This window comes from Oryx dammah, unplaced genomic scaffold (assembly GCF_014754425.2).
Source record: "Oryx dammah isolate SB20612 unplaced genomic scaffold, SCBI_Odam_1.1 HiC_scaffold_16, whole genome shotgun sequence".
Lineage (NCBI taxonomy): Eukaryota > Metazoa > Chordata > Mammalia > Artiodactyla > Bovidae > Oryx > Oryx dammah.
Window position 1 is genome coordinate 2,624,038 of NW_024070200.1, and position 27,681 is coordinate 2,651,718.

The 27,681-nt window shown below is 43.1% G+C and overlaps 1 protein-coding gene across 1 annotated transcript in view; it reads right to left on the reverse strand.

Moving 5' to 3' along the window:
* RCOR1 (REST corepressor 1) overlaps nt 1–26,570 on the reverse strand; it is a 127,074-nt gene extending 100,504 nt beyond the window's left edge. The window contains exons 1-2 of the mRNA XM_040256888.1: nt 26,227–26,570; nt 26,086–26,145 (exon numbers count right to left, since the gene is read on the reverse strand). Of these exons, the coding sequence (XP_040112822.1) occupies nt 26,086–26,145; nt 26,227–26,533 (367 nt within the window). The 5' untranslated portion in view covers nt 26,534–26,570. The remainder of the gene's footprint in view (nt 1–26,085; nt 26,146–26,226) is intronic.
* Between the last annotated feature and the right edge of the window lie 1,111 nt (nt 26,571–27,681).

The window sequence follows — 27,681 nt, forward strand, 5'->3', positions numbered from 1 at the left end:
AAGAAAACTGTTTCCTATAGGAATTAAAACATGTAAGACTTAAAATATAAAACAACCAAGGCACACAGGGAGCAGAAAGGTAACTGAAGGGGTCTATAGTCCTCACACTGTCCTTCAAGAGGGTAAGAGCACTTAGTTTACATCAGATTGATAAATCAAGCATGTAAAAACTGTAATCGCTAGGGGAGAAGATTCTGGGAAGATGGTGGAATAAGAAGCACAAGAAATCTGTCTCCCCAACTAGACCACAACTGCACTGGCAGAATCTGGTGATGTAACTACTGTAGAACTCTGGGGTCTACTGAAGGCTTGCAACTTCTAGAAAAAGACTTGGAAGGTACACTGTGTTAATTTCAACTTCAGCTTTTATACCAACATCCCTGTGTTCATAGCAGCACTATTTGCAATAGCCAAGACATGGAAACACATGTCCATTGACAAACGAATGGATAAAGATGTAGTATATATATAAATGGAATATTACTCAGCCATAAAGAAGAATGAAATAATGCCACGTGCAGCAACATGGATACAACTAGTATCATCTCACCAAGCAAAGTCCGAAGGAACAAGACAAATACCGTATGACACCACTTACATGCAGTATCTAAAATATGACACAAAATGAACATAGCTACAAAACAAAAATAGACTCACAGACATACAGAACAGACCTGTGGCTGCCAAGGGGGAGAGAGGTGGCAGCTGGATGGACAGGGAGTTTGGGGTTAGAAGATGCAAACCATTACAGATAGAATGGATGAACAACAAGGCTGTACTGTACAACAGGTTGTACTGTACAACACTATACTCAATATTCTGTGATAAATCATAAAGAAAAAGAATATGAAAAAAGTATACATAACTGAATTACTCCACTATCCAGCAGAAACAGTCAAACTTTTGAAAGTCAAAGACAAAGAGAGATTCTCAAGAGAGAGAAACGACACATCACATCCCAAGGATCCTCAGTAAGAGCACAGGCAGATTTCTCATCAGAGACTCTGGAGGCCAGAAGACAGCAGGTCAGTATACTCGAGAGTGCTAAAAGGAAAGACCCATCAACCAAACACCTTGTATCTGGCAACACTGTTCTTTAAACAGCATTAGAAAGGAAGGAGATTCTGACATATACGACAACATGAACGAATCTTGAGGACATTATGCCAAATGAAGAAACCAGTCTTTCTTGCACACACACAAAACAACCAAAAACGGTATGATTCCACTTATATGAGGTCCCTAGAGTAGTCAAATTTCAGAGAGACATAAAGTAGAGTGGTGGTTGCTAAGGGTTGCGGGGAGGAGGGAATGGAGTGTATTGAATGGGTTGAGTCTCAGTTTTACAAGATGAAAAGCATTCTGGAGATGGATGGTGGTGATGGTTGCACAACATCATGAAAGTATTGAATACCCTGAACTGTGCACTTAAAAATGATGAAAGATGATAAATCTTCTATTACATGTATTTCACCACAATAAAAATATTTAAAATCCAAAATTAAACCTCTCGGGTAACCATTAAGAGAATAGTATTCTGAAAAAGATCATATAACTACCAAGCTAGGGAGAGAGGGTAGAATAATAAACACAAAATGCAAAAGAAGATCAAAGGAACAAGAAAGAGAACAAGTGGGTCAAATAAATAGAAAGCTTTGAATCAGCAGATTTAACTACAAATATATGAGTGAATACTTAAAAGAAACTGTGAACAGTACTAAATGTCCAAGGTAAAAGCAAAGATTTGCTTTTAAGATTCAGATGAAAATGTGTATAGACATACCTAAAACAGAAGAATAAAGAAAGACTGAGAGCACAAAGATAAAAAAAGTCACTGCAAACACTAACGAAAAGAAATGGCCTAACTATATTGACGAGGCAAGAAGCGTCAGGAGAGGCAAGGAGTGGCACTCTGTCACTGGGGTTGGCGCTTCCACAGCAATCTTGGGAGAGGCAGCAAAAAGCAGCACTGAGTGGTAGGAATCTTTGACGTCACAGTCATTGTGGTGTTTTATGGAAGAGAAAAAAATGGTACAGAAGTGGTAACAGAACAAGGCAGATATCCCACTTCTTGGGTGGGATGTGACAATGACAGCAGGAATGTAAGGGGAAAAGCCAGGTCCACTCGAGAGGGCTGCAGGGAAAACGGTGTCACCAGGAAGCCACCAAGCTGCAGTAAGAACAAGAAGGTGAGGGACGTCACAAAAGAAACAGAGGATCAGAGGGATTCTGCTGCTGCACCCTGAGTTTAAGGCTGAATGAATATACAAGTGTCCAGAGAAGGTCAGGGGTGCGAGATGGGATCAAAAAGAACGTACAGTCTTAGAGAGCCCATAGAACGAGGGAATGCCCTAGGAACCCTGGCCTTCCTGGTGACTGATTACTAAGGAAAAAAGTACATAATGAGATCAATACCAAAGGCAAAGCACGACAGAGATGCTAGGAGCGCTGAGGGAGGGGATGGTAGGGTGCGGATCTGCCAGGAACACCTGAAGTTCTGGGGCCTCCTCTGAACTTCTGTTGAAGCCTTGAGGTTGGCAGAGTAGCCATCTCATTCTGAGCACAGGAACACTTTCTTGATCCCCTGAAAGGCTGGGACTCTGACCTGGGATTTTAAAGGGCCAATAAATCTCTGGTAGCTACCAAAAGGAGGGTTAGTCTCAGAGGAAGAAGCAGATCTGGTTACACAGCCCTCTCCCAAATCTACCTGGGGAGTTCCTAACTGCCTAAGACCCAGAAGAGTTTACACTGTCTCTAACAGGGTTGTTAAACACAATTATTCTCACAAAAGAAAATGTTAGTTTTCTATCAAAGGAATCAGGCTAAGGACAGTTCACCAGTTCTGCACCTTTGTACTGCATTAATTTTTTTTTTATTCAAAAGATTTGTATTCTGTGCCAACTAGATGCTCAACAATGTTCTAGTCTCTGAGGATACAGCAGTAAACAAAGACCTGCGCCTTTATGGAGTCTAAATTTTAGAACAGACATTAAACAAACGTACACATTTATGTTAGTAAGTGCTACAAAAATAAGAAACAGTATACCAGGATAAGAGCTTCCCAGGTGACTCAGTGGTAAAAAATCCATCTGCCAATGCGAGATACTAGGGTTCAGTTCCTGGGTCAGGAAGATCCCCTGGAGAAGGAAATGGCAACACATCACACTACTCTTGCCTGGAAAATCCCATGGACAGAGGAGCCTGACAGGCTACATACAGTCCAGGGGGCTGCAAAAGAATCGGACATGACTGAGTGTGCACACACACGTTACAGAAAGCACAAAGGAACATGTTTTTAAAAAAGCACAGGGATGTAATGAGAAAACCTAGAATGAGGGAAACTCAGCCAGACAATCTAGTGGTTTTCTATAATTAAATTATGAGAGAAATCAAAAAGAAAGGGTGAAATTTAGATATTAAAATTCATGCGTGTGTTTCTGGCCACCATGGGAGCAGCAGAGACCTGAATTACCCTCCTCCTGGAAAAATCCACACAAACCCGGAACAGCGGTCTTCCAGATGGCACGTGCCAGTGACAGCTCAAAGATGGGGGACAAGAGAGGTGAGCCCTACTGCTGTCCCAGCTTCCTGTGCTGAGAGCTTTCACACCACGGAGCCAGGAAAGTGAAGGAACCTGTTACAGGTAGCTACAGAGATGGCAAATACGCTTATTTTTAAATGTTCAATACCATCTGTCAGTAGGCAAATGTAAGCTAAAACCACAGTATGATACCACGACATACACATTAGAATGTCTAAAATTAAAATGACTAAAAAAAAAAAATAAAATAAAATGACTGACCATCCCACATGTTAGCAAGGTTGTGGAACAGCTGGAACTCTCATACACTGCTGGTAAGAATGCAAAATTATATTGGATAAACCCACTTTGGGGAAGTTTGCAGTTTCTTAAAAACTTAGGTTTACAACTACTATATGACTTCATCCTGAACATTTACCACAAGAGAAGGAAATACATGTTCACACACAGACTTGTACATGAGTATTATTCACGTGTGCTCAGTTGTGTCCGACTCTTTGTGACCCCATGAACTGTGGCCCGCCAGGCTCCTCTTCCATGGGATTTTCCAGGCAAGAACACTGGTGTGGGTGCCATTCCTCCTCCAGGGGATCTTCCCGACCCAGGGATTGAACATACATCTCCTACATTGGCGGGCAGATTCTTTGCCACTGTGCCACCTGGAAAGCCAAGGTCATCACCACCTACCTATAATTTCTTTTAATAAAATACATATAAGGGGGAAGGTATATTGTTAAGTATTACTCTATCATTCTGGAATTTCTATTTGACACATACTATTCATACTAATATTTGTCACAGCCCAACAATGGAAATAACTCAAATGTCCATCAAGAGGTGAGTGAATAAAAAAATTCTGGTGTATTCATACAAGGTAATATAACTAAGCAATAAAAATTAATCAAATGATACACACAACAAGGTGGATGAGTCTCAAAATAATTATGCTGAAAGCAGCCAGATGTCAAGATAGTACAGAAGTTAAGCTTTCATTTATATAAAACACAAGAAAATGCAAACTAACCTCCAGTAACAGGAAGCAGATGAGTGGCTGCTTTGGGGAGGAAGAGCAACTAGCAGGAATCACAAGGAGCAATGAGGAAACTTGGGTGTGGGATGATGAATATATTCAGTCTTTTTTTTTTTTTTAATTTTTTTAAAATTCAGTCTCTTGATTGTGGTAATAATTTTACAGGTGTGTACATATGTCAAAACTAATCAAACTGTACACTTTAAATATGACAGTTTACTGACAATTACACCTCAATAAAGCTACTTTTTTAAATGCAACATGTGCATCATTTTGAATGCTGGTCTAAACAACTGCTTAAAAAGAGCTGACTGGAGATTTAATCACACGAAGGAACAAACATTATTTTTACTTAATTTTGCTATCTGTGGTTAGATATTTGCTGATGCTGTTGTTGTCTATTACATTTAAAGACAATTATTTTAGAGCAGTTCCAGGTTGACAGCAAGACTGAGAGGAGGATACAGAGATTTCCCATATACTCTCTGCCCCCAACCCATGACAGCTGCTCCCACCATCAGCACCCCAGCAGAGCGGGACATCTGTCACAACTGACGGACGTGTCCTGACACATCATAATCACACAAATCCCAGTACACACCAGGGCTCACTTCTCGGCTGGACACACTGAGTCTGCACCAACGTGTAACAGCAGGTATCCATTACTATGCATTCAACAGTGTTTTTTCTCTGCTCTAAAAATCTGTTCTGCCTAATCATTCCTCCTCCTACTCTAACCTCAGGCAGCCACTCATCTTTTTACTGTCACAGGATATCATCGAGTTGAAAGAATACAGTATGAAGCTAGACTGTATTTTAGAGACAGCATACTTACAGATGGATAGTAGGTAGGTCAAGATAGGCCTCATTGAGAAGGTAATATTTAAGCAAAGATTTGAAAGACACAAAGGAGATAAAAGTTAAAATAGTAACACAAGAACCAGACTAAATAGGTCTCCTAAGGCCATTGTGAGGTTCTGGGCAGTAGAGAAACATGCTGACTTACACTTCAGCATGTGGAAACAGAACACTTACTGGAAGGCAAGCTCAGTAATTCACGTTACAGACGACAGTGCACAGGAGGACAGCCGCAGTAGAGGCCAAGAGGAGCTATCTGTTCTCCAGGCTGGCAGGGACGGCTTGCAGGCAGGGATGGGAAAATGATACAGGTAGTTCCCACCCTCAATGGGCAGGGAGAAGACAACAAGAAAGTCAGTAATTACCTAAAGAGACAGAAGTGCTATAACAGACGTAAATCCAAGGTTCAACAGGAAAACAGACGAGGTAGACCCAAGTTAGAGGAGAGATGGCAGGACAGTCCATGAAAATTCCCCATAAATGTTGCCTGACATATGTGTGGGCATCTCAACCTCAAAAGAGCTACATCCTCTTATTGCCAGAATGGTACCACCAATCAGCAAGTCACTTTGGCCAAGACCCCAGGAGTTGTCGTCCCCCCGTGGCACATGTTAAATCCATCGTTCCAGTCTGTCTACCGTAACCACTTAAGAGCTTGCCAGCACATCCTCGTCTCCCAGGCACCTTCACAGCATCCCCTCACCACTTAACTCCAGGAGGGCCAGGTGTGCAGTCTGTTCACAGTGCCAGCAGTGTCTGGCACATAGTACATGCTCATTTACGAGTTTCTGAATAAGTGGTCTTCTCTACCTTCCATTAATTCATTCTCACAAGCCCTCCTCATCATAATAACCAATGATCTTTCCAAACTGCAACTACATTCACAGCACTCTGTGGCTCAAAGTTCTCTAGTCTTTGAACTTCACTGGTGGTCCAGTGGTTAAAAATCCACCTTCCAAGGTAGGGGACATGGGTTCCATCCTTAGCTAGGGAACTAAGACTCCACATGCCTCAGGGCAACTAAGCCCACCAGCCCAGCACAACTACTAAGCCCCCATATCGCAACTAGACTGGCCCGAGCACCACAATGGAGAGCCTGAATGTGGCAGCTAAGACCTAACACTGCCATAAATAAATAAATACAACATTTTTTAGAAAAAGAAATTATGAAATGAATTTTTAAAAACACACATGGTCAACACCTGTGACACAGTATTATTTCACAAAAATATTACACTACTGCCTCCATAACACAAACGTTAAGAGGGTTATTTTTAAGAGAAATAAGTCTTAAATGATTATTAAAGCTCATTTAATTTTGCACAGCAAAGGGAACCACTGAAAAAAACAAAAGGACAGCCTATAGAATGGGAGAAAATACTTGCAAATGATGCAACCAACAAGGGGCTAATGTCCAAAATATACAAACAGCTCATAAAACTCAGTATCAGAAAAACCCCAAACCCAAACAACCCAATCAAAAAATGGGCAGAAGACCTGAAGAGACATTTTTCCAAAGAAGAAATACAGACGGCCAACAGACACACGAGAAGAGGCTTAACATCACTAATTATTACAGAAATGCAAATCAGAACCACAGTGAGGTAACTCCTCACACCAGTCAGAATGACCATCATCAAAAAGTCAACAAATAACAAATGCTGGAGAAGATGAAGAGAAAAGGGAACTCTGGAACACTGCTGGTGGGAACGTAAACTGGTACAGCCACTATGGAGAACAGTATACAGCTCCTGCTGCTAAGTCACGTCAGTCGTGTCCGACTCTGTGCGACCCCATAGACGGCAGCCCACCAGGCTCCTCCATCCCTGGGATTCTCCAGGCAAGAACACTGGAGTGGGTTGCCATTTCCTTCTCCAATGCATGAAAGTGAAGTCACTCAGTCATGTCCAACTCCTAGCGACCCCACGGACTGCAGCCCACCGGGCTCCGCAGTCCATGGGATTTTCCAGGCAAGAGTACGGGAGTGAGTTGCCAAACAGTATGGAGGGTCCTTAAAAAACTAAAAATAAAACTATCATATGATCCACCAATTCCATTTCTGAGTATATTTAAAAAAAAAAAAAAAAACCAAACACACAAAACACTAGTTCAAAAAGATAAATGAAAAAAAAAACAAAAAACCGCACACCAATGGTCACCACAGCACTATCTGGTACAACAGCCAACACGTGAAAGTAACTCAAGTGCCCGACAACAGACAGTATGGTTCAGAAGATGTCACACACACACACACAAGAACGTGAGTCATAAAAAAAGAACGAAATATTGCCATTTGTGGCAATGTGGATAGACCTAGAATAATATTATGCTTAGTGAAATCAATCAGACAAACTGTATTATACTGCTTACACGTGGAATCTGAAAAATAAAATAAATGAATGTACATGCAAAACAGAAACAGACTCATAGATACAGAAAACAAGCTCATGGTTACCAAAGGGAAGAGAGAAGAGGGGAAGGGAAAGTGAGGGGTATGGAATTAACAGACCTAAAATACTATATATAAAATAGATAAACAACAACAATTTACAGCATAGCTCAGGGAGCTATATCCATTATCTTATAATAACTTATAATGGAGTATAATGTGTAAAAACACTGAATCACTATGCTGTACATTCAAAACTAACACAATATTGTAAACCAACTCTAAGTAAAATAAAATAGGTAGTTTCCTGGTAGCCTAGTGATTAGGACTCCATGCTTTCATCGTCATGGCCCAGGTTCAGTCTTTGGCTGGGGAACTGAGATCTTGCAAGCCACACGATGCAACCAAAAACACATAAATAATAAAATACATAAAAACATTTAAATGACATTTAAAATAAATTCCAAATGGGGGATGACTGCTAATAAGTACAGGGTTTCTTTGGAGGTGATGAAAACAGAATTAGACAGTGGTAATGGTTGCACAACTCTGTAAATACACTGAAAATTGCCAAGTTGTACACGTTAAGACAGTAAACTTTATGGATGTCAATTATATCTTAGTAAAGTTATTATTTAAAAATTAAATAAGCTCCTCAGCTTAGCACACACAGCCTCAGTGATCTGTCATATGCCTGCCTCTACAGTCAGATCAAACTTCCTCAAAAACATCACATCTCTCAGTCCTGGAGAGCTCCCCTTCATCTACCCTTCCAGACCGACCTCAGGATCACCTGGGGAAAGCCATCCCCTCCACACCGATTCCCACCACCCCACCCACCCCGCCCCCGTCCCTAGAGCACAGGCACGCCTGTCTCACACAGCGCCCGCCGCACCCCAGTCAAGGCGCTTTATGACTACTGGACCAGGAAGCATCCAAGAGTCTAACATACAACTTCATCTTCTATAATGTGGAAAAGCAAATTTACTAACCTTTAGCCAAAAAAAAAAAAAAGTGTTTTTATTTATTTGGCTAAAGATGGCTGCCAGACAATACAGGACTCAATAATATTTCTATTGCTTTCTACATGTTCAAATTCTCCATAAGCAAAAAAGCAACTCATCGATGTTTAGGAAAACTATACAAGTGTAAAATCCTGTAACAGAGGGAAAAATTAGTATTTTTAGACCACCAGAAGTAAAAGCAGTCCAGCATTTTTTCACACAAGTTCCTTAAAATAGTACAAAAGTACTATGGGTAAAAAGCTAGACAATACATGTCAGAGGGGAATTATGTTCCTGAAAAGCTAAAACTAGAAAACACCTAATTACATCTCATCCTGCTTTTTCCAGAGCATAATTCCAATTTCATACATGTTCTTAAATTGTTTTTTTCCTTCACAATTAAACACAGTCCACCAATGAATGTGTCCAATTGAGGTAAAAGCTGCATGTTTTTAGACTGCCTAATGATCATTAGCCTGTCTCATCTGCACCAAACTTTCTAGAACTTACACTTCAAATCACTGGTATTAACACTTTCACTTTGCTACTGCGACTTGATCACATAAGACAGAAAGTGTGATTTAAAACTTTTTTACAGCAATAGAACTCGTATTTTTAAAAATTATCTAGAAACTTAAAATGCAAAACTAAATAAAAGCTCAGTTATTCCAGTTCAGACCCTGTTAGCAGGCAAGGGCCTGCATGCCCACCCCCAGCCTCTCTGCTCCACCAACCGCTGTACAAAACGGCAGTGCCATGGAAGCTGGCCCGCTGCCACACAAGCAGAACACCAGCAAGGGCTCAGAATGAGAGTTCATCAGTTATACAAAACCCTAATGCAGTTCAGGAGTGTCAATACATGGTATATGAAAGCGGCAGATATTCAAAATCTAGAAGACATCAAGCTGAAAATGACTAGGAAACAATGAAAATTCTATAAGAAGGGCTTCAAAAGGAAATACCAATTTTATTACAAATACTCGTTTTTTTACATCCCAGCAAGATGGCTCCTCTGTCCATGGGATTTTTGTGGGCTACAGTCCATGGGGTCACGAAAGAGTCAGACACAATTAAATGACTAAGCACAGCAAAATGGAGATCTTACACAGTCTAAGAAGGAGATATTTCCTAAATTACACTTTTCAAAGAGAAAAGTATACTTTTCTCTGAAAAAAAAAAATTAGTTCTTAACTAGGGCTAATAACTTTTAAAGCTAATTTTTAATAGTTTTAATTTATACTAATAATTTATAAAGAATAGTAAACTAAAAAAAACTATTCTGCTTTGGAAAATTCTGGGCTAGAATCATCCGATTTCAATGAGTAAGCAGTTAGTCTGAGCACTTTGTCATGGGCACTAAAATGAATAGTGGCTATATAAAAACATGAAATTTTAATATCCTGGTTTCTAAAAGCATTTACAGAAGGCTTCCATGAACATAAGACTCAAAAGTTTAAAAGCTATAACACACCAAAGCAATCTTCAGAAAAAAACAACAAACTGAGGGTGTAATGTTCCCCGATTTCAAACCATATTACAAAGCAAAAGTCATCAAAACAGTATGCTACTGGACCCAAAAAAGACACACAGAAAAATGGAACAGAATATAGAGCCCAGAAATAAGCCTACATTTATTCAGTCAATTAATCCATGACAAAGGAGACAAGAATATCCAATAGGGAAAAGACAGCCTCTTCAATAAATGGTGCTGGAAAAACTGGACAGCAACATGCAAAAGAATCAAACTGGACTACTTTCTCACACCATATACAAAAATAAACTCAAAAAGGATTAAAGACTTTAAGACCTGAAACCATACAACTCCTAGAAGGAAACACAGGCAGTCCATCTGGTTACTAGAAGGGATGGGGTGGGAGTGGTTGTGAAACAGAGGACGGAGAAAAAGAGATACAAATCTCCAGTTTGTAAAAACAAACCTCCAGTCATGGGGATGTAACAGACAGCGTAAGGTATATGGTCAATAATACTGTGACAACCCTATATGGGGACAGATGGTTACCATACTTATACTGGTGATCATTTCATAACACGCACAAAAGTCAAATCATTATGCAGTCTACCGGAAACTAACATAGCACTGTACATTAACTATATAACAATTTTAAAAAAGGCCTAACAGCTTTAAGAAGAAATGAAATAGATTAAGAGTAACAGACAACATATAAATGTGTACTAATATTTTCTTTAAAAAAAGAAATGAAACCAATTCCTCTACTTTTCTTTTTAAAAAAACCTAGACTTCTGTTTCCAGCCAAGGTGGGGTGAACCAGATTTATCCTATCATTATAAACAACTAAGGGCTTCCCTGATAGCTCAGTGGGTAAAGAATCTGCCTGCAATGCTGGAGACCCTGGTTTGATTCCTGGGTCGGGAAGATCCCCTGGAGAAGGGAAAGGCTACCCACTCCAGTATTCTGGCCTGGAGAATTCCATGGACTGTATAGTTCATGGGGTCGCAAAGAGGCAGACACGACTGAGCAACTTTCACTTTCACTTCACTTTCACTATAAACAACTAAAGACCAGTCAAATCTACAAAGCGACAGTCTTCAAGACAGTGGACATCAAGCAGCAGAATACGCTGAGCCCTGAGAGACAGGAAACAGACAAGGTCAATTCCACAACTGCCCCAGCCCACTGCCTAGAGAGAGCTCCCAGCTGGCAGCACAGGGAGGGAGAGCACAAGGAAGCCAAGCAGTTTCCCCTAGTTTAGGAAGCAAGCTGAGGCCAAGGAAGCCAGGGCAGCTTGAGTTTGTAGGGCAGGATTCCAGAAGAAGAGTGCCTCACAGAACTCCAGAGATCTCCTTGAGGACTCAGCACAGTACTCATCAGCACATGTCTGTAAAGAAAATACTTGAGGTTTCTGATTGGGTAGAGCACTCAGAATGGAAAATAATTAGCCCTGGGCTACGTGGCTCTCATCCCACCTAACAAAGCAAGATCTGCAATGAACAAACCATTTCTAAGGAACTTAACCATGTTCTAGAACAAAGCTCAAGAATATTTATAGGACTATAAAGATATCCAGCATCCATCAAAATAAAATTCATAATGTCTAGCATCTAAACAAAAATTACCAAACAAGCAAAGAAACGGGAAAAGACAACTCATAATGAGGGAAAAAAATCAATCAACTGATACCAACTCAGAAATGAGACAGATAAGAAAATTACTAGACAAGGGCATTAGAACAATTATAATGTGTTTAAATGTGTTTGAGAAGCTGGAGCAAAGGCTGAGTATGCTCAGGAGAAATATGAAACCTAACGTTTTCAAACAAGGGTAACCCTTCACATTGCTGATGTTTTAAGTTCTACATTTCTCTTCAATATAGTCACACATCTTGATTATTCTTTTGGTTTAACTAGGTGTTATACAACCATCCCCCCACCACCACATAAAAAGCTTTCAATTTCTACTTGCTTTCTTAAGAAGCCTCATTTTGAATACCTTAACAGCAATATTTTAACAAATACTCCACTAGAGGAATTCCATACACAACCATCACATTCCAGTATCACATTTCACCATGCACCTTGATTAGAGGCAGAACCTCTGAACTAATTATAAAAATTAAAAAGAACAAGCTTCCACTCCTAAGATTCTCTGGCTTTGTGCTGTCCAACAGCATGGAAAATATCCCACTCTGTGCAGTTTGACACAGCAGCCAGGAGCCACATGCTTGAAATGATGTGCTTAGTGTGACAGAACTGCATTTTCAGTTTGATTTTATTTTAATAAATTTAAATAATTATAGATTACTAGTGGCTACGTTACTGGACAGCACAGCTTAAAACAATTTAAAAGAAAATCTGGATTGAAATTTTCAGAAAGATTAACGTTTTCAAAATAACAGTTTTATAGTTTTAAACTTCATAGTTTAGTATTAATTTTTAAATTAGTAAACATTATAAAATCATAAACACAGGAAAACCCCTATTTTCAAGACTTGGCTCAAAGAACCACTTCACCTACAACTTCTTCCTGATTTCTTCAATCACCAAGCCCCAAGTAAGGAGACCCCACCCCACTATGCTGCTAGAGCCCTCTGTCGTCAGCAATGTGCAGGGGGAGGAGGATGGGGAGGGGGAAGTAACCACTTAATAGACTTGAGATTTTCTCTTGGGGTGACGGAAACATTCTGGAACTAGACGGTGTGGTGGGAGCTGCACAACAACATAGTGTCCTAAACGCCACTAAATTACTGACTTCACAACGGTTAATCTGGGGATGCCTTGGCAATCCAAGGCTTAGGACTCTGTGCTCTCACTGCTCAGGGCCCAGGTCTGATTCCTAGTCTGGGGACGAAGATCCCACAAGCAGTGCAGTGTGGCCAAATAAATAAACAAACAATTTTTTAAAGGGTTAATTTTATGTTATATGAAAGTGAAAGCGTTTTAGTCACTCAGTTCAGTTCAGTCACTCAGTCCTGTCCGACTCTTTGTGACCCCATCACAGCACACCAGGCCTCCTTGTCCATCACCAACTCCCAGAGTTCACTCAGACTCACGTCCATCGAGTCCGTGATGCCATCCAGCCATCTCATCCTCTGTCGTCCCCTTCTCCTCCTGCCCCCGATCCCTCCCAGCATCAGAGTCTTTTCCAATGAGTTAACTCTTCGCATGAGGTGGCCAAAGTACTGGAGTTTCAGCTTTAGTCACTCAGTCATGTCCAACTCCTTGGGACCCCATGGCCTGTAGCCCGCTAGGCTCCTCTGTCCATGGGGATTCTCCAGGCAAGAATACTAGAGTAGGCAGCTATTTCTTTCTCCAGGGGATCTTCCTGACCCAGGGATCAAACCCAGGTCTCCTACACAGCAGGCAGATTCCTCGCCATCTGAGTCAGCAGGGAAGCCCCATGTTATATGAAATTCACCTTGGAAAAAAAAAATTGTAAGAATGTATCTAAGATGTATATTTCTAACTCATACAAATTCATTATTAAAAAAGCACCTAAAACAGGGAACACCAGGTTTTTAATGCAACTTTAAAGCTCACTTTTCCCCTTAGGTTTCCATTTTTTAAGTAAACTTGGTTCTTAATTATCAACTGTCCACTACAAAATGCCTATTTGAGCAAAGTCCATCAATGCACACAAGTGCTCTTATTAAATGCAGAACCACATTCGGCTATGTCAAGTGAGAAAGATAAACCTTTAGGTATTTAAACAGAATTGGCGGCTCAGAACACTCAGAAAGTAGAAGTGCATGACACCACGAAAACTTCATGGGACCACCTGAGATCAGACTAGCCGAGTCTTACCCTACCTGTCTTACCATCCTGCTCCCGCACGTGCACGCTAAGTCTGAAAGCAGACAAGTCCCAAGCCCAGAAGCTTCTGTGCCAGTAAAACAGGATGTGCAGCCTTCAGTAAGTGTGTGTGTGTATGTGTGAAATAGCACAGAAATACCCTGAGTTCAAGTGAATGGAATGTTCGACCAATCTCAAAATTTCAATTAACCTTTTCAGACATAAAGAAGGCCATCAGGGAGTACTTCCTGGTCACTAGATGAAACTGCTGAAGAGGGACAAGCACAGCCAAGCTCCGGGGCAGAGGCTCACCAGGTCCCCTCGGTGAAAACACAAGGCAAGCCTTGGTTTCTGGGCAGACAGAAGCTAGTCCTCAGTTAACCTTATGATCAAACCAACCATGGCAAACCTCACATTTAAGTCAACCAGAATAGAACTTACAATTTTCTGTAAGTATACTCTGGTCTTTCAAAAACAGAACACAATTCACTAATAACACTAAGAAATACATACATCAGGGTTTTTTCAGGGGAGAGAGGCAGAGTTAGTTTGGTTTTCATTTTTTTGATGGGGAAGGAGATTGGGAATAATATACAAGGAAGGAGAATTAGTTGCTGAACAATACTAACCAGATAGTTGTACAGGTGAAACCAATGGCTTTTAAAAATACTCTTAGATATTTTAATGTGTGTATCTTTTCACACTTTATTCAAGACATGGTTCTTAAACTCATTCCACAGCTCAAGTTCAATGTGAACCTGCAGAAAAACATATGGGGAGGGGGAAAAATAGATATTTAAATGTTATACTCTTATCTGTTAAACTAAAAGGTAACCAACATAACACGGTCCTTTGTAGCCTTAAGTCATCCAATCACAAAAAATCACTCCCCTCAAAAAACAACTATATTTTACACTCTGAAAATGACTATTTCAACATACGTGCAAGAGTAAAGCAACTCATTCCAACTCGCCTCAGTCAATCAAGCCAGACACCTCTCATTTCATCTGTGCTTTCATTGAGAAGAGGAAGAATGCAACTGGGCACGAATCAGGCTGTGGCCACCCTACACAAAAATTCTCCCCAATACCCGGGCCCACACGCAAACAACTAAGCAAGTGATCCAATAAAGCAGCTCTAAGTGGTTTTTCTGAAGAGAGGATTTCTGGCTAAGTCTCCCTGAAATACACTAGATTGCAGTCTGACTGCAAATTATCTTAGGGGTATCCTGGTGTTTTTCCTTTCTTAGCAATAAACAAAATAATGATGCTCCTGACAACAGAGGGCATCTCAGAATGGGTTACCTTGGGCAAGTTACTAGGGTGAACCATAACAGTGAACCCTCTGTGCCTCTGTGTCCTCATATGGAGAATGGTGCTGACTTTCTCTGACGTGACTGCTGTGACTGTTATGTTAAGTCACTAATGAAGTAGTCCAGCGGGTCTGCGTGCAGCAGACACTGCACGAACCTGGCGCTGGCGTTGTCCCTTCAAGGCTTTTCCGTGGTGACAAGCGGCACCGCACCACTCGTCCACTGCCTCACCATCAATGACAGAACCGTAAGACAGATGGATTGGGCTTTAGTGCACAGCACGTTCACCTTTTACAGAAAAACAGCTGACCGTCCTAGAAAGTAAAGTTATGACTTTAACCTCTAACTCAGTTCAGTTCAGTCGCTCAGTCGTGTCCGACTCTTTGCAACCCCATGAACCACAGCATGCCAGGACTCCCTGTCCATCACCAACTCCCAGAGTTCACCCAAACTCATGTCCATTGAGTTGGTGATGCCATCCCTCCATCTCATCCTTGTCGTCCCCTTCTCCTCCTGCCCCCAATCTTTCCCAGCATCAGGGTCTTTTCAAACAAGTCAGCTCTTTGCATCAGGTGGCCAAAGTATTGGAATTTCATCTTCAACATCAGTCCTACCAATGAACATCCAGGACTGATCTCCTTTAGAATGGACTGGTTGGATCTCCTTGCAGTCCAAGGGACTCTCAAGAGTCTTCAATATCACAGTTCAAAAGCATCAATTCTTCAGCGCTCAGCTTTCTTGGCAATGGCACCCCATTCCAGTACTCTTGCCTGGAAACTCTCACGGACGGAGGAGCCTGGTGGGCTGCCGTCCATGGGATCGCTAAGAGTCGGACGACTGAGTGACTTCACTTTCACTTTCATGCATTGGTGAAGGAAATGGGAACCCACTCCAGTGTTCTTGCCTGGGGAATCCCAGGGACGGGGGAGCCTGGTGGGCTGCCTTCTGTGGGGTCACAGAGTCGGACACGACTGAAGCGACGCAGCAGCAGCAGCTTTCTTTATAGTCCAACTCTCACATCCATACATGACCACTGGAAAAACCATAGCCTTGACTAGATGGACCTTTGCTGACCAAGTAATGTCTCTGCTTTTCAATATGCTGTCTAGGTTGGTCATAACTTTCCATCCAAGGAGTAAGCATCTTTTAATTTCATGGCTGTAATCACCATCTGCAGCGACTTTGGAGCCCAAAAACATAAAGTCATCAACTGTTTCCACTGTTTCCCCATTTATTTGCCATGAAGTGATGGGACCAGATGCCATGATCTTCATTTTCTGAATGTTGAGCTTTAAGCCAAATTTTTCACTCTCTTTTTTCACTTTCATCAAGAGGCTCTTTAGTTCTTCACTTTCTGCCATAAGGGTGGTGTCATCTGCATATCTGAGGTTATTGATATTTCTCCCGGCAATCTTGATTCCAGCTTGTGCTTCTTCCAGCCCAGCGTTTCTCATGATGTACTCTGCATAGAAGTTAAATAAGCAGGGTGACAATATACAGCCTTGACTTACTCCTTTTCCTATTTGGAACCAGTCTGTTGTTCCATGTCCAGTTCTAACTGTTCCTTCCTGTCCTGCATATAGGTTTCTCAAGAGGCAGGTCAGGTGGTCTGGCATTCACATCTCCTTCAAAATTTTCCACAGTTTATTGTGATCCACACAGTCAAAGGCTTTGGCATAGTCAATAAAGCAGAAATAGATGTTTTTCTGGAACTCTCTTGCTTTTTCCAATGATCCAGTGGATGTTGGCAATTTGATCTCTGGTTCCTCTGCCTTTTCTAAAACCAGCTTGAACATCTGAAAGTTCATGGTTCACGTATTGCTGAAGCCTGGCTTGGAGAATTTTGAGCATTACTTTACTAGTGTGTGAGATGAGTGCAACTGTGCGGTAGTTTGAGCATTCTTTGGCATTGCCTTTCTTTGGGATTGGAATGAAAACTGACCTCTTCCAGTCCTGTGGCCACTGTTGAGTTTTCCAAATTTGCTGGCATACTGAGTGCAGCACCTTCACAGCATCATCTTTCAGGATTTGAAACAGCTCAACTGGAATTCCATCACCTCCACTAGCTTTGTTCGTAGTGATGCTGCTTAAGGCCCACTTGACTTCACAAGTCACTATGAAAAAGCTAGTATGCTGTTAAAACTAGATGTTGAACAGAAAGTAAATCAGACCTTTTCAAGTCATCCAGCATTGTAATTTAGGTCAATTGGTTAGTAATTAGTACACCGAATTAACTGAGGAAAGTTGCAACATAACAAAAAAAGATGTATCAAATTCTCAGCGACAATCATCTTAGAAACCAGGAGTCCTAGTGACAATTGGTAAGGAGCTATGTACCAAGTCCAGTCTCTGAGCAGAAATATATCCAACCAGGGATATGTTTTTATTCCTTCCTGAAAAGAAACTCCATCAACTCCCATACTAGAGAGAAAAACTACAACAAAAACTTTACAACTCTACAACCCTAAGAAAGGATCGGTATCCAAATATACAAAGAGCACACACAAATCAGTAAGGAAGAGAACACCCTACCGAAAAACAGCAAAAGATGTATACACAGAAGGAAACCAAGTAGCTGCAAAAACACATAAAAGCACACTTGACCTCACCAGCCATCAGAAAGATGCCAACACAGATGACAGAAAGACAGCACTGCAAGAAGTCAACAAGCCCAACACCTGTGAAAACTGAATGAAGGAAAGAAATTTTCTGTGCCTGTTACAGGAATATGCACAAATAATTCCATTTACCAAATACTTTGACAATAACAAAACATACCGCTTTTCATACATAAGTATATACTCAAGGACAAAAACAGGCATAGGCATTCTGATGACCTTGAGAGCCTGCCACTCAGATTTCCCTTCAAGAGAGAAAGAGCTGGGAAGGGTGTAATTAGCTGACAGTCCCAGCTGCCCAGCACCTTCAGGGTCCACTGCAGCACGCTGCATGCTAACTCTAGGCCAATGACAGAATACAGCCAGTTTTCTAGAGAAGGCCTGGTCCTGCCCAACACACTCTAACAAACCACCTTTGCTCTGGCTGCACTGCAATCTTAGGCTCCTGGATCTCATCATTTATCACCCTTCATTCTGTTTTCCTTCACAGCTATCACATCTGCATCCAACCTGAAGGCTCTGCTGCCTCACCTTCTTCCCTCCTGTGGTCTCAGGCATTTACATCTATGAAACTTCTGCACAAGAGTTTCATGTCCATCGAATCGGTGATGCCAGCCAACCATCTCATCCTCTGTCATCCCCTTTTCCTCCTGCCCTCAATCTTTCCCAACATCAGGGTCTTTTTCCAGTAAGTTGGCTCTATGCATCAGCTGGTCAAAGTATTGGAGCTTCAGCATCAGCCTTTCCAAAGGATATTCAGGGATGATTTCCTTTAGGATTGACTGGTTTGATCTCCTTGCAGTCCAAGGGACTCTCAAGAGTCTTCTCTAGCACCACAGTTTGCAAGCATCAATTCTTCCACATTCAGCCTTATGATTCAACTCTCACATCTGTACATGACTACTGGAAAAACCATAGCTTTGACTATATGGACCTTTGTCAGCAAAGTGATGTCTCTGCTTTTTAATATCCTGTCTAGAAGGAAATGGCAACCCACTTCAGTGCTCTTGCCTGAAGAATCCCAGGGATGGTGGAGCCTGGTGGGCTGCCATCTGTGGGGTCGCACAGAGTCGGACACGACTGAAGTGACATAGCAGCAGCAGGTTTGTCATAGCTTTTCTTCCAAGGAGTAAGTATGTTTTAATTTTATGGCTGCAGTCACTGCTCACAGTGATTTGGGTGCCCAAAAGAAAATCTGTCGCTGCTTCCACTTTTTCCCCTTCCATTCGCCATTAAGTGGTGGGACCAGATGCCATGATCTTAGTTTTTTTTTAATGCTGAATTTCAAACCAGCTTTCTCTCTCTGCTCTTTCACCCTCATCAAGAGGCTCCTTAGTTCCTCTTCACTTTCTGCCATTAGAGTTTTATCATCGGCATATCTGAGGTTGTTGATATTACTCCTGGCAGTCTTGATTCCAGCTCATGAGTTATCCAGCCCAGTATTTCACATGATGCACTCTGCACATAAGTTAAATAAGCAGAGTGACAATATACAGCCTTGTCATACTCCTGTTCCAATTTTGAACCAGTCAGTCATTCCATGTCCAGTTCTAACTGTTGCTTCTTGACCTACATAAACATTTCATAAGAGACAGGTAAAATGGTCTGGTATTCCCATCTATAAGAATTTTCCAGTTTGTTGTGATCCACACAGTCAAAGGCTTTAGCATAGTCAATGAAGCTGAAGAATATGTTTTTCTGGAAATCGCTTGCTTTCTCCATGATCCAACGAATGCTGGCAACTTGATCTCTGGTTCCTCTGCCTCTTTGAAAGCCAGCTTATACATCTGGAAGTTCTCAGATCATGTGCTGCAGAAGCCTAACTTGAAGATTTTGAGCATTGCTTTGCTAGCATTGAGCACAACTGTACGGAAGTCTGAACATTCTTTGGCATTGCCCTTCTTTGGGATTGGAATGAAAATTGACCTTTTCCAGTCCTAAGTTTTCCAAATTTGCTGACATATTAATTGCAGCACTTTAACAGCATCATCTTTTAAGATTTTAAATAGCTCAGTTGGAATTCCATCACCTCCACTACCTTTATCTAAAATTATGCACACATGTTATTATACCCAGAAACAAGGCTTTAAAATGATAAAATTTGGTGTCACACACCTCAAACCTACCTGGAGATGCTTTTAATGACTGAAAGACAAATACAAATCACTTTGTCTCTGCAGGCCTTACTTTCCTCATCTAGAACACAGGAAGGCTGCACTGAGTGGACACTACAATTTTCTCTCTCATTGCTCTGAGGGAGAGAAAATCCAGAAACTTCAAAGAATTATGTCTAGCATACAATTTTTACATGATCCCCATATTAAATAAAGAATATTAACTTAAACAAAAAAAAAAACAAAAAAAAGGAAAAAACAAAATTTGACTAATTTGGAAAAAAGTAGGCGTTTTAGGGTTTACTATCAACATTTCACTTAAATGACATTTTAATTTTACTTAAAAATATTTATCTTAAACATTTTAACAAAACACTTTTTGTCACATTAAACCATTCTATTTTATACTCTATTTTTTAAAAAATCAACAATAAAAAATATAAAACTCAACCAGAAGATATATGTATTACAAAAATTTCCAGAACACAAAACAGAAACTGTTAAATTACAACCATTATCCCTGATCAATCCTAGGTCACATTTATTTTCCATACTTGCTATTTGAGGCTGTAGAGGTGACTCAGCCCAGTCACTACTGAGCCAGCACTCAATCCCCATTCTTGCCTCAGTTGGGCCTTTACTGCTGCTCCAGAGACTCCCTCTACGGCAAGGTTTTTCCAGCTCTCTGTTTTAATGTAAACACCAACGGCATACATCCTCCTTAGCAAAGATCACTGTCCCATCAGAGGAAGGGGACAAACAGAAGCCTTGTTTCTTACTTTAACACAACGCATGGAACCTCTGAAGAAAGGCTCAGAAGAAAATGAGGGCTAAATCATAAATTAAGTATAACAATCAATACAGCAGAAAGTAAAATATAAAAAGTAAAATAAACTGGGGAAGAATACAGTAATTTGGATAGACTTTGATGTTTCATTTCCAAAGACTAAGAAGATTTTTTTCAATTAAACTGCCCTATAGAACTTTATAACACTAAAGAAACTAGCTTTCTTAGAGTAAGCCTAGGGAAAAGAAAAAGAAGAAGGAAAAGAAAAAAGAATAAGCCTCGGGCTTCCCTGGTGGCTCAGTGGTAAAGAATCCACCTGCCACTGCAGGAGACACAGCTTCGGTCTCTGATCGGGGAAGATCCCACATGCTGCCGAGCAACTAAGTCAGTGCACCACGACTACTGAGCCACGCATGCTCCGAAGCTAGGAGCAGCGACTACTAAACCCACATGCCTCAGCTACTGCAGCCCGCATGCCCTAGAGCCCATGCTGCTCGACAAGAGAGCAGCCTCCATTCACAGCAAGTAGAGAAAAGTCCAGGCAGCAATGAAGGCCCAGACAGCCTAAACAAATAAATAAAATTATTTTTAAAAAAGAAAAGAGTAAGCTTACATTTCTTCAGTACCAATGACTTTCAACACTGCTTTTAAAACAACTCTGCTCTGATGAGCCTCTACCAACTAACCTTTGGATCACACCCAAGGAAGTATTCATCACCCAAGGAAGTACAGCAGCAGCAGAACCTCACTTTGACATTAACTCTCAAAGACAAGGACTTGAGAATTGAGAGTAAAAACTCCCTGACTCAGAATGCAATTAATGTGTGCTTCACTTTGGCCCAGGGATGGACTCAAGGTCCATACTACCCTGAAACTTGATCTGAACAGGGTTATCTATTCCCTCTGGATCTCAGTGTACTTTTCTGCTATAAAAATGTTTTGGACTAGTTCTCTCTCCCAGCAAAGGGTATTTACCTAAATTGCAGCAAGTCCATGTAACTTCAAAGCAATCATCTTCAAGTATCTTTGAGTGCATAATTCGCATTCAAATCTACGGCTTTATTATAATCCAGCCTTACCTTTGCAGTAAAGCAGGCAACGCAAGGACCACTACTTGGCAACTTCAAAGTCCTTCAAATGATAACTAAAGTAAGACAGCAGAAGATGTTTGCTTAGCATTTGCTGAGTGCCAGGCACTGCACTGGACATTTTACGTGTATTAACTCAGTTAATTTCTTTTCTTGAGGAAGAAGTTCCATTACCTCTACTTCACAGATGAAAGCAAAAATAAAGAAACCTCCCCAGGGCCGAAATATAATTGTCAAGAGGCATTGTCAAGATCTGAACTTGGGTTGATGGTTCTCACAACCCAAGCTCACAGTCTGCTCTATGTTGCTTCTGAAAGAAGCCTGAAATTAAAAAGATGACTGTAACTGACATAATCACAGGCCACAGTGATGAAAGAACCGGATTCACAATGCAGGAAACAGGCTCCTGAGATAAAATGACCAGCTTGACCTTTTTAAACCACCTTCTTAATCACAGAGACAAGGCACTAGACCTCCCGAGAGACAGCTTTAGGCGCCTCCTACTGCACTGCATCAGAAAGGGGATCACGCACAGGACTTCTCATTATCCTCACCTCTCATCTGAGTAAACACTGCCTCCAAGTGTGCCTCCACCATGACTTCACCATAACTTATGAATTTTTGGATATCTATAAAATTTATTTTTACAATGAAACTAAAGCAAAGCAAATAATGTGTTCGAAGAGGAAGACAGAATCACCACCCAGAAGAAATGAAAAGTAGGTAAAGACACTCTGTTCAGGAAAATTATTCTACATTTTATTAATATAAGTCAACTCTAAAAGTGACAGTTGAACCAATGACAACCACAAATTTTCTAATCTGGTTAAATATATTGGATTCAATGTTCCAAATACAGGTTGCATGTTTAAAGAGCCATTACCTCAAAAAAATTTACCATTAACATTTCCTCTTCTGTAAGAGTCTTAATTTTACTAATAGTGAACTGTGATCACTAACTCGGATAGAAGTTGACAATAATAACACATGCTTCAGAAAACAAAGAACTTGAGTCAATCTTAAAATCCTGCCACTGTGTTCCTCTAGTTAGAAGACAGCAAAGAGGAAGAGTACCAAACAAGGGATCAAAGAAACACGGAGGCTACCGCTTCTTCCTCTGCACGTTTATCGGTAAGACCATGGAATTACTTACATTTTTGTATAGAAGAACACTACTAGTTTCAAAATAAATTATGTTTTGCAAATGCAAGAAATAACTGACCAGAGGTAGGCTAGCACAAGCACTCTTCCCTCTTACTCACTGTGTGTTTATTAAATTCTAAAAGAAACCAAAGCCAACTCAGCATATGATATGGCATAGAGTATGAAATAGAGTATGGACAGTCTGGACCCCACATGGGAACAAAGACAAAGTTAAATATATGAAACTGTATTCTGGTCTTTGTTTTTAAACCTACCTGATAAAACTTGTTCACCATTATAAACAAAGATGTTATTTTAACTACCAAGGTCTGATCCAGTGGTCCAGTTTAGGTCTTAATTAGGTAATACGACATGAATCAGCATTTCAGGACGACCATTCAGTCCACTTTGTTCACCATGTGTGAGGGATGACACAAATGCATCTTCCCTGGACTATACAGGGAATTTCAAGAGGATCTAGTTTCAACCATTTGTTTTTAAAGCTAAATAGGGTCAACTTGGGAGACTGTGGGTAAACAAAACCTGACCTTGAAAAAAAGAAAAATCAACATTCTTCCACTTATACATCTTTACAGAGATAGGTTTTTCTGTTTTTTGTGTTTTTTTTTAAAGTGGCTTTCTGGTGAGTTTCACATTCACTAGTTTGTTCAAATGGTGGTAAAAATAAAGTAATAAATATGCATTCAAAACTCAGGAAGAGAAAAAGAAAAAGCAGTAACAAGCACAATCTCAATTCCATATTATTCCTAACTTGTACTCATGGAAAAAAACTAAGTCCAAAGACCTAAAAAAAAATTTGCTTGATATGAAACAAAACTGGTGTGTCATTTCTATTCCAAAATGGAAGTCTCCCCTTCCCTTAGATTTTAAGTTAAATGAGAACACATCTTTTAAATAAATAAATAGTAAAAAGTAAAGTTCTACAATTTCCAGCCATGCCTAGGAATTTGTCCCACTGCTCAGAATAGCAAAACAAGGCTTCAAATTATTTCACACCAGTTAGATTCCTTTCTAGATTTTAAAACAAACACAAAATAGGAAATGTTAATGCCAAGAGCCAATCAACTGACAGTAAGACTATACAGCAAAACATTTGCAGTGTTTCACTGTTTAGAACGGCAGGTCTCTGACAAATTTATGCTTGCCCTTAGTCCATCAAAACTGCAAGGACAGCTCAAAATATGACATGTGCTGTTTCAAAGATAACAACTCCAAAGAAGTCTGTCTGCCTCATTCCTAACAATCCAGAGCTAGGCCATCAACATTTAGAACAATATCAGAAATCTAATTCTCGCTGTTGCCATCAAATATGCACTTATCTTTAGTCACAGCCAACATATTTAAACAAAGCTTTCAAATGAATGTAACCAAAATGTACCCCAAAAGTGACCAACTTATTCAAAGATGTGTACAAGTTGATTTTTTTTTTAAATATGTGAGGGAAACTTGGTGAAGAGCTTTGCTTTATGGTCTGTGTATTAAAACAAAGATGGACTTGACCTACAAAATGAAGATAGGGTCAACTGTAACCAAAAAACAGTATGCTTCCCCTGGTGGCCAACCGAGGAATGGAGAAGCCATGCACAGGGGAGAAGCCTGGCCTGGGAGTCCCATCCTGTCGCTCTTATAAATGAGAAGTGACGACCAAAAAAGGAAGACGTGGGGGAAGGAGAAACTATAGGAAGACTAACCGAAGTTTAAAAGGAATACAAACCTGGGCGTCAGACTACAGATACTTTAAGAGATTTAAATCATCAACAGACCAAAACTGTAGAAGGCAAATGCGGGAAAGGTCATTTATTTCCAGAGAACCCAACAGCTCACTCAGGGATGCCTACGTATTTTCACTTCAAAGAACACCCAGAGTTTCATACCTTAATAACAGCTTAAGAGCAATCGCCTTTTTCAAGGGCTAGATCCTTGCAATTTTCTGCAGTCTTGTTTCCAAGGAAAAGCATTTATGCATTTATTCTCTCAAATAAACTCGTGGTGTAACCTACATAGAGAACCACCAGTTCTAAAGCCCTCCAACCAGGAGGACTGTTAACTCCAGTTCCACAAGGTTCTTTTGAATTTGATTTCTGAAATAAAACCCACGTCCTTTCAAACATTTTCCACGCCAACAATCTTTAAAGACAGTCTTATACGGAGACAAGCTAGAATCTCACTGACGAATTCCTTTGTCTGGTAGGATTTTTCTGGTACTTTGAATTTGCTTGCACACAGAAGCGCAGCAAGGGTAACAAATGTTCCAAGCAAGGGGGTTGGGATGCCTTGGAGGTGTTAGGCTAAAGCTTTCCGAGGGTTCTAACCTTTCACAACCTCTTCCTTTAAAACAAAACAAACAAACAAAAAGGAAATAACACACACATTTACAAATAGGTCCTACAAATCAAACTGCCACCGGCAAGCCTCTCTTCCCTGGGCAGGCGCCCTCTGGGAAGCACACTTCTTCGACTAACTGGTTTTGGGGGGAATCTCAGGACGGGAGGGGAGTCGGGGGCAGGCAGGAGGCCGGGGGCCGGCAGGAGAGGGCACGCGGGGCAACCTTCCGCAGGGGAGAGGCGGGTCCGAGGCCGTCCCGAGCCCTGGGGCGCTCGCAGGAAGCTAAGTCTCCGGCGCGCGGCCACCCCCGCCCGGCCCCGGCGCGGCTCGCGCGGACCGGGGACGCCGGAACCCCGAGCCAGGTGGCCAGGTGTGGCCGGCGCGCCGCCGCCTCGCGTCCGACCCGCCCGGGCGACCCTCGGGCCTCCCCGGGGTGGGGGGTGGGGGGCCCGGCCCGCCGGCAGGACACACGGGCGCGAGCGTCTCCCCGCGGACGGCAGGACCCACACCCACAGAAAGAAAAGTTGTCCGAGGCCGTCCGCCCCCTCGGGTCGCCGGCTGGCCGGCCGGCCCGGGGCGCTACTCACCGGGGTCGAAGTCGGGCACCACCGCCTGGTACTGGGGTCCGACCCGCATGCCGCCGCCACCTGCGGGAAAAGCAAGAGGGGGGCGGTCAGCGCGCGGACGGGCGGGCGGGCGCGGGGGCGGCGCGGGCGGCTGCCACCTACCGTGCTCCTCGTCGCTGGACGAGCCGGAGCTGCCTTCCTCCCAGGAGTTGCTGCTGCTGTTGCCATTGGGCGCCGCCGCCGCCGCCAAACTTTTATTCTGCCCATTATTGGGGGCGGCGGCGGCCGAGGCGGCGGCTGAGGCGGCGGAGGCGGCGGCGGCTGAGGAGCCGGCGGCGGCTGAAGAGCCGGCGGCGGCCGAGGCGGCGGCCGAAGCGGCGGCGGCGGCCGAGGCGGCCGCGCTGGACGCGTTGTTCCTCCCTCTCCGCTTCCCTGAGACCTCGGGGCCCTTCTCCACCATGGCCGGCATCGGCGGGGGGCCCGGGCCGGCGAAAGTGACGGGGGACCCCGCGGCTACTGAGGAGGCGGGGGTGGGGGTGGGGGGTGCGCTGGGCCGGGGGAGGGGGTGCGGGCGGGCGCGGCCGGAGCCTGCGGGCGCGAGTTGGGGCTGAGGCGGCCCTGGCGGGCGGAACGCGGAGCCGCTTCAGGCCCCCCGGCGCCGAGCCCAGCGCAACTTTCGCTCTCCTCGCCGCCCGCACTTCACTGGCTCTAACTACTCCGGGAGCAGCGAGCGGGAGGGGAGGGGGGCGGGGCCTGGGCCAGCAGTGAGGTGAGTGGCGGGGTGGGGGGGGGAGCCGCGCGCAGCCCAACCCGGCGCGGGGAGGGAGGCTCCGCCCCCCGCGCGCCCCCATTGGCTCTCGTGCGATTTGGACGGCGAGCGGCAGCCCGATTGGCTGCGCGCAGCCGTCCGTCCGAGGGGCCGGGGCGGGAGAGCGGGGACGGGGGTGGTGCCTGGCTTCCGTTGGTCAGGTTCGGTTGACGCGTATCGCCCGCTGTACGTGGTTTGAGGTTTGCCGTCTCTCTACGCCCCATGATCCATCTCTCTAGGCAATAGCGGGGAGTTAGCCGCCCTCCCCGCCCCCTCCTTCTGCCGGCATCCCCCCCTCCGCCCCGCTTCCCCTGAGCGCACCCCACCCCCACCCCGCGGCCCTGGCCCCTGCGTTCCCCGGAGGGCTCCGCCGAGAGCCGCACCGGTTTCCTGAAGGGAAACACGCTCGACGCGAGAGAGGAGACCGAAGGCGAGGTCGGGACTACTTTCCCCCTCGCGCGGAGGACTACCTCTCGCAGTTTGAATGGGTTCTTATACAAAGAAGGGAAACTAATTGGAAGAAACTAATTGCGGCCCCGCGGTTCCCACGGGGTTTTGGGGGGGTGTCTCCGCGCCGGGGGCAGCACCGGTGCAGGGGGACAGAGTTCCCAGGTGGCGGTGTCTCCTGGAGTCGGAGGAGGCAGTGTGGGAGCTCGGGGTGCGGGGTGGGGTTTTGGTGGGGCTTTCTGCTAATTGGGGGGTAGGGAGGACGTTGGAAGTCGCCGCAATCGCCCGAGTTTCGGGGCGCCGCCGCGCCTTCGAGGCCGGAGGATAGGGTCCTGAGCGGGGGCGCTGCCCGGACGCAGAGT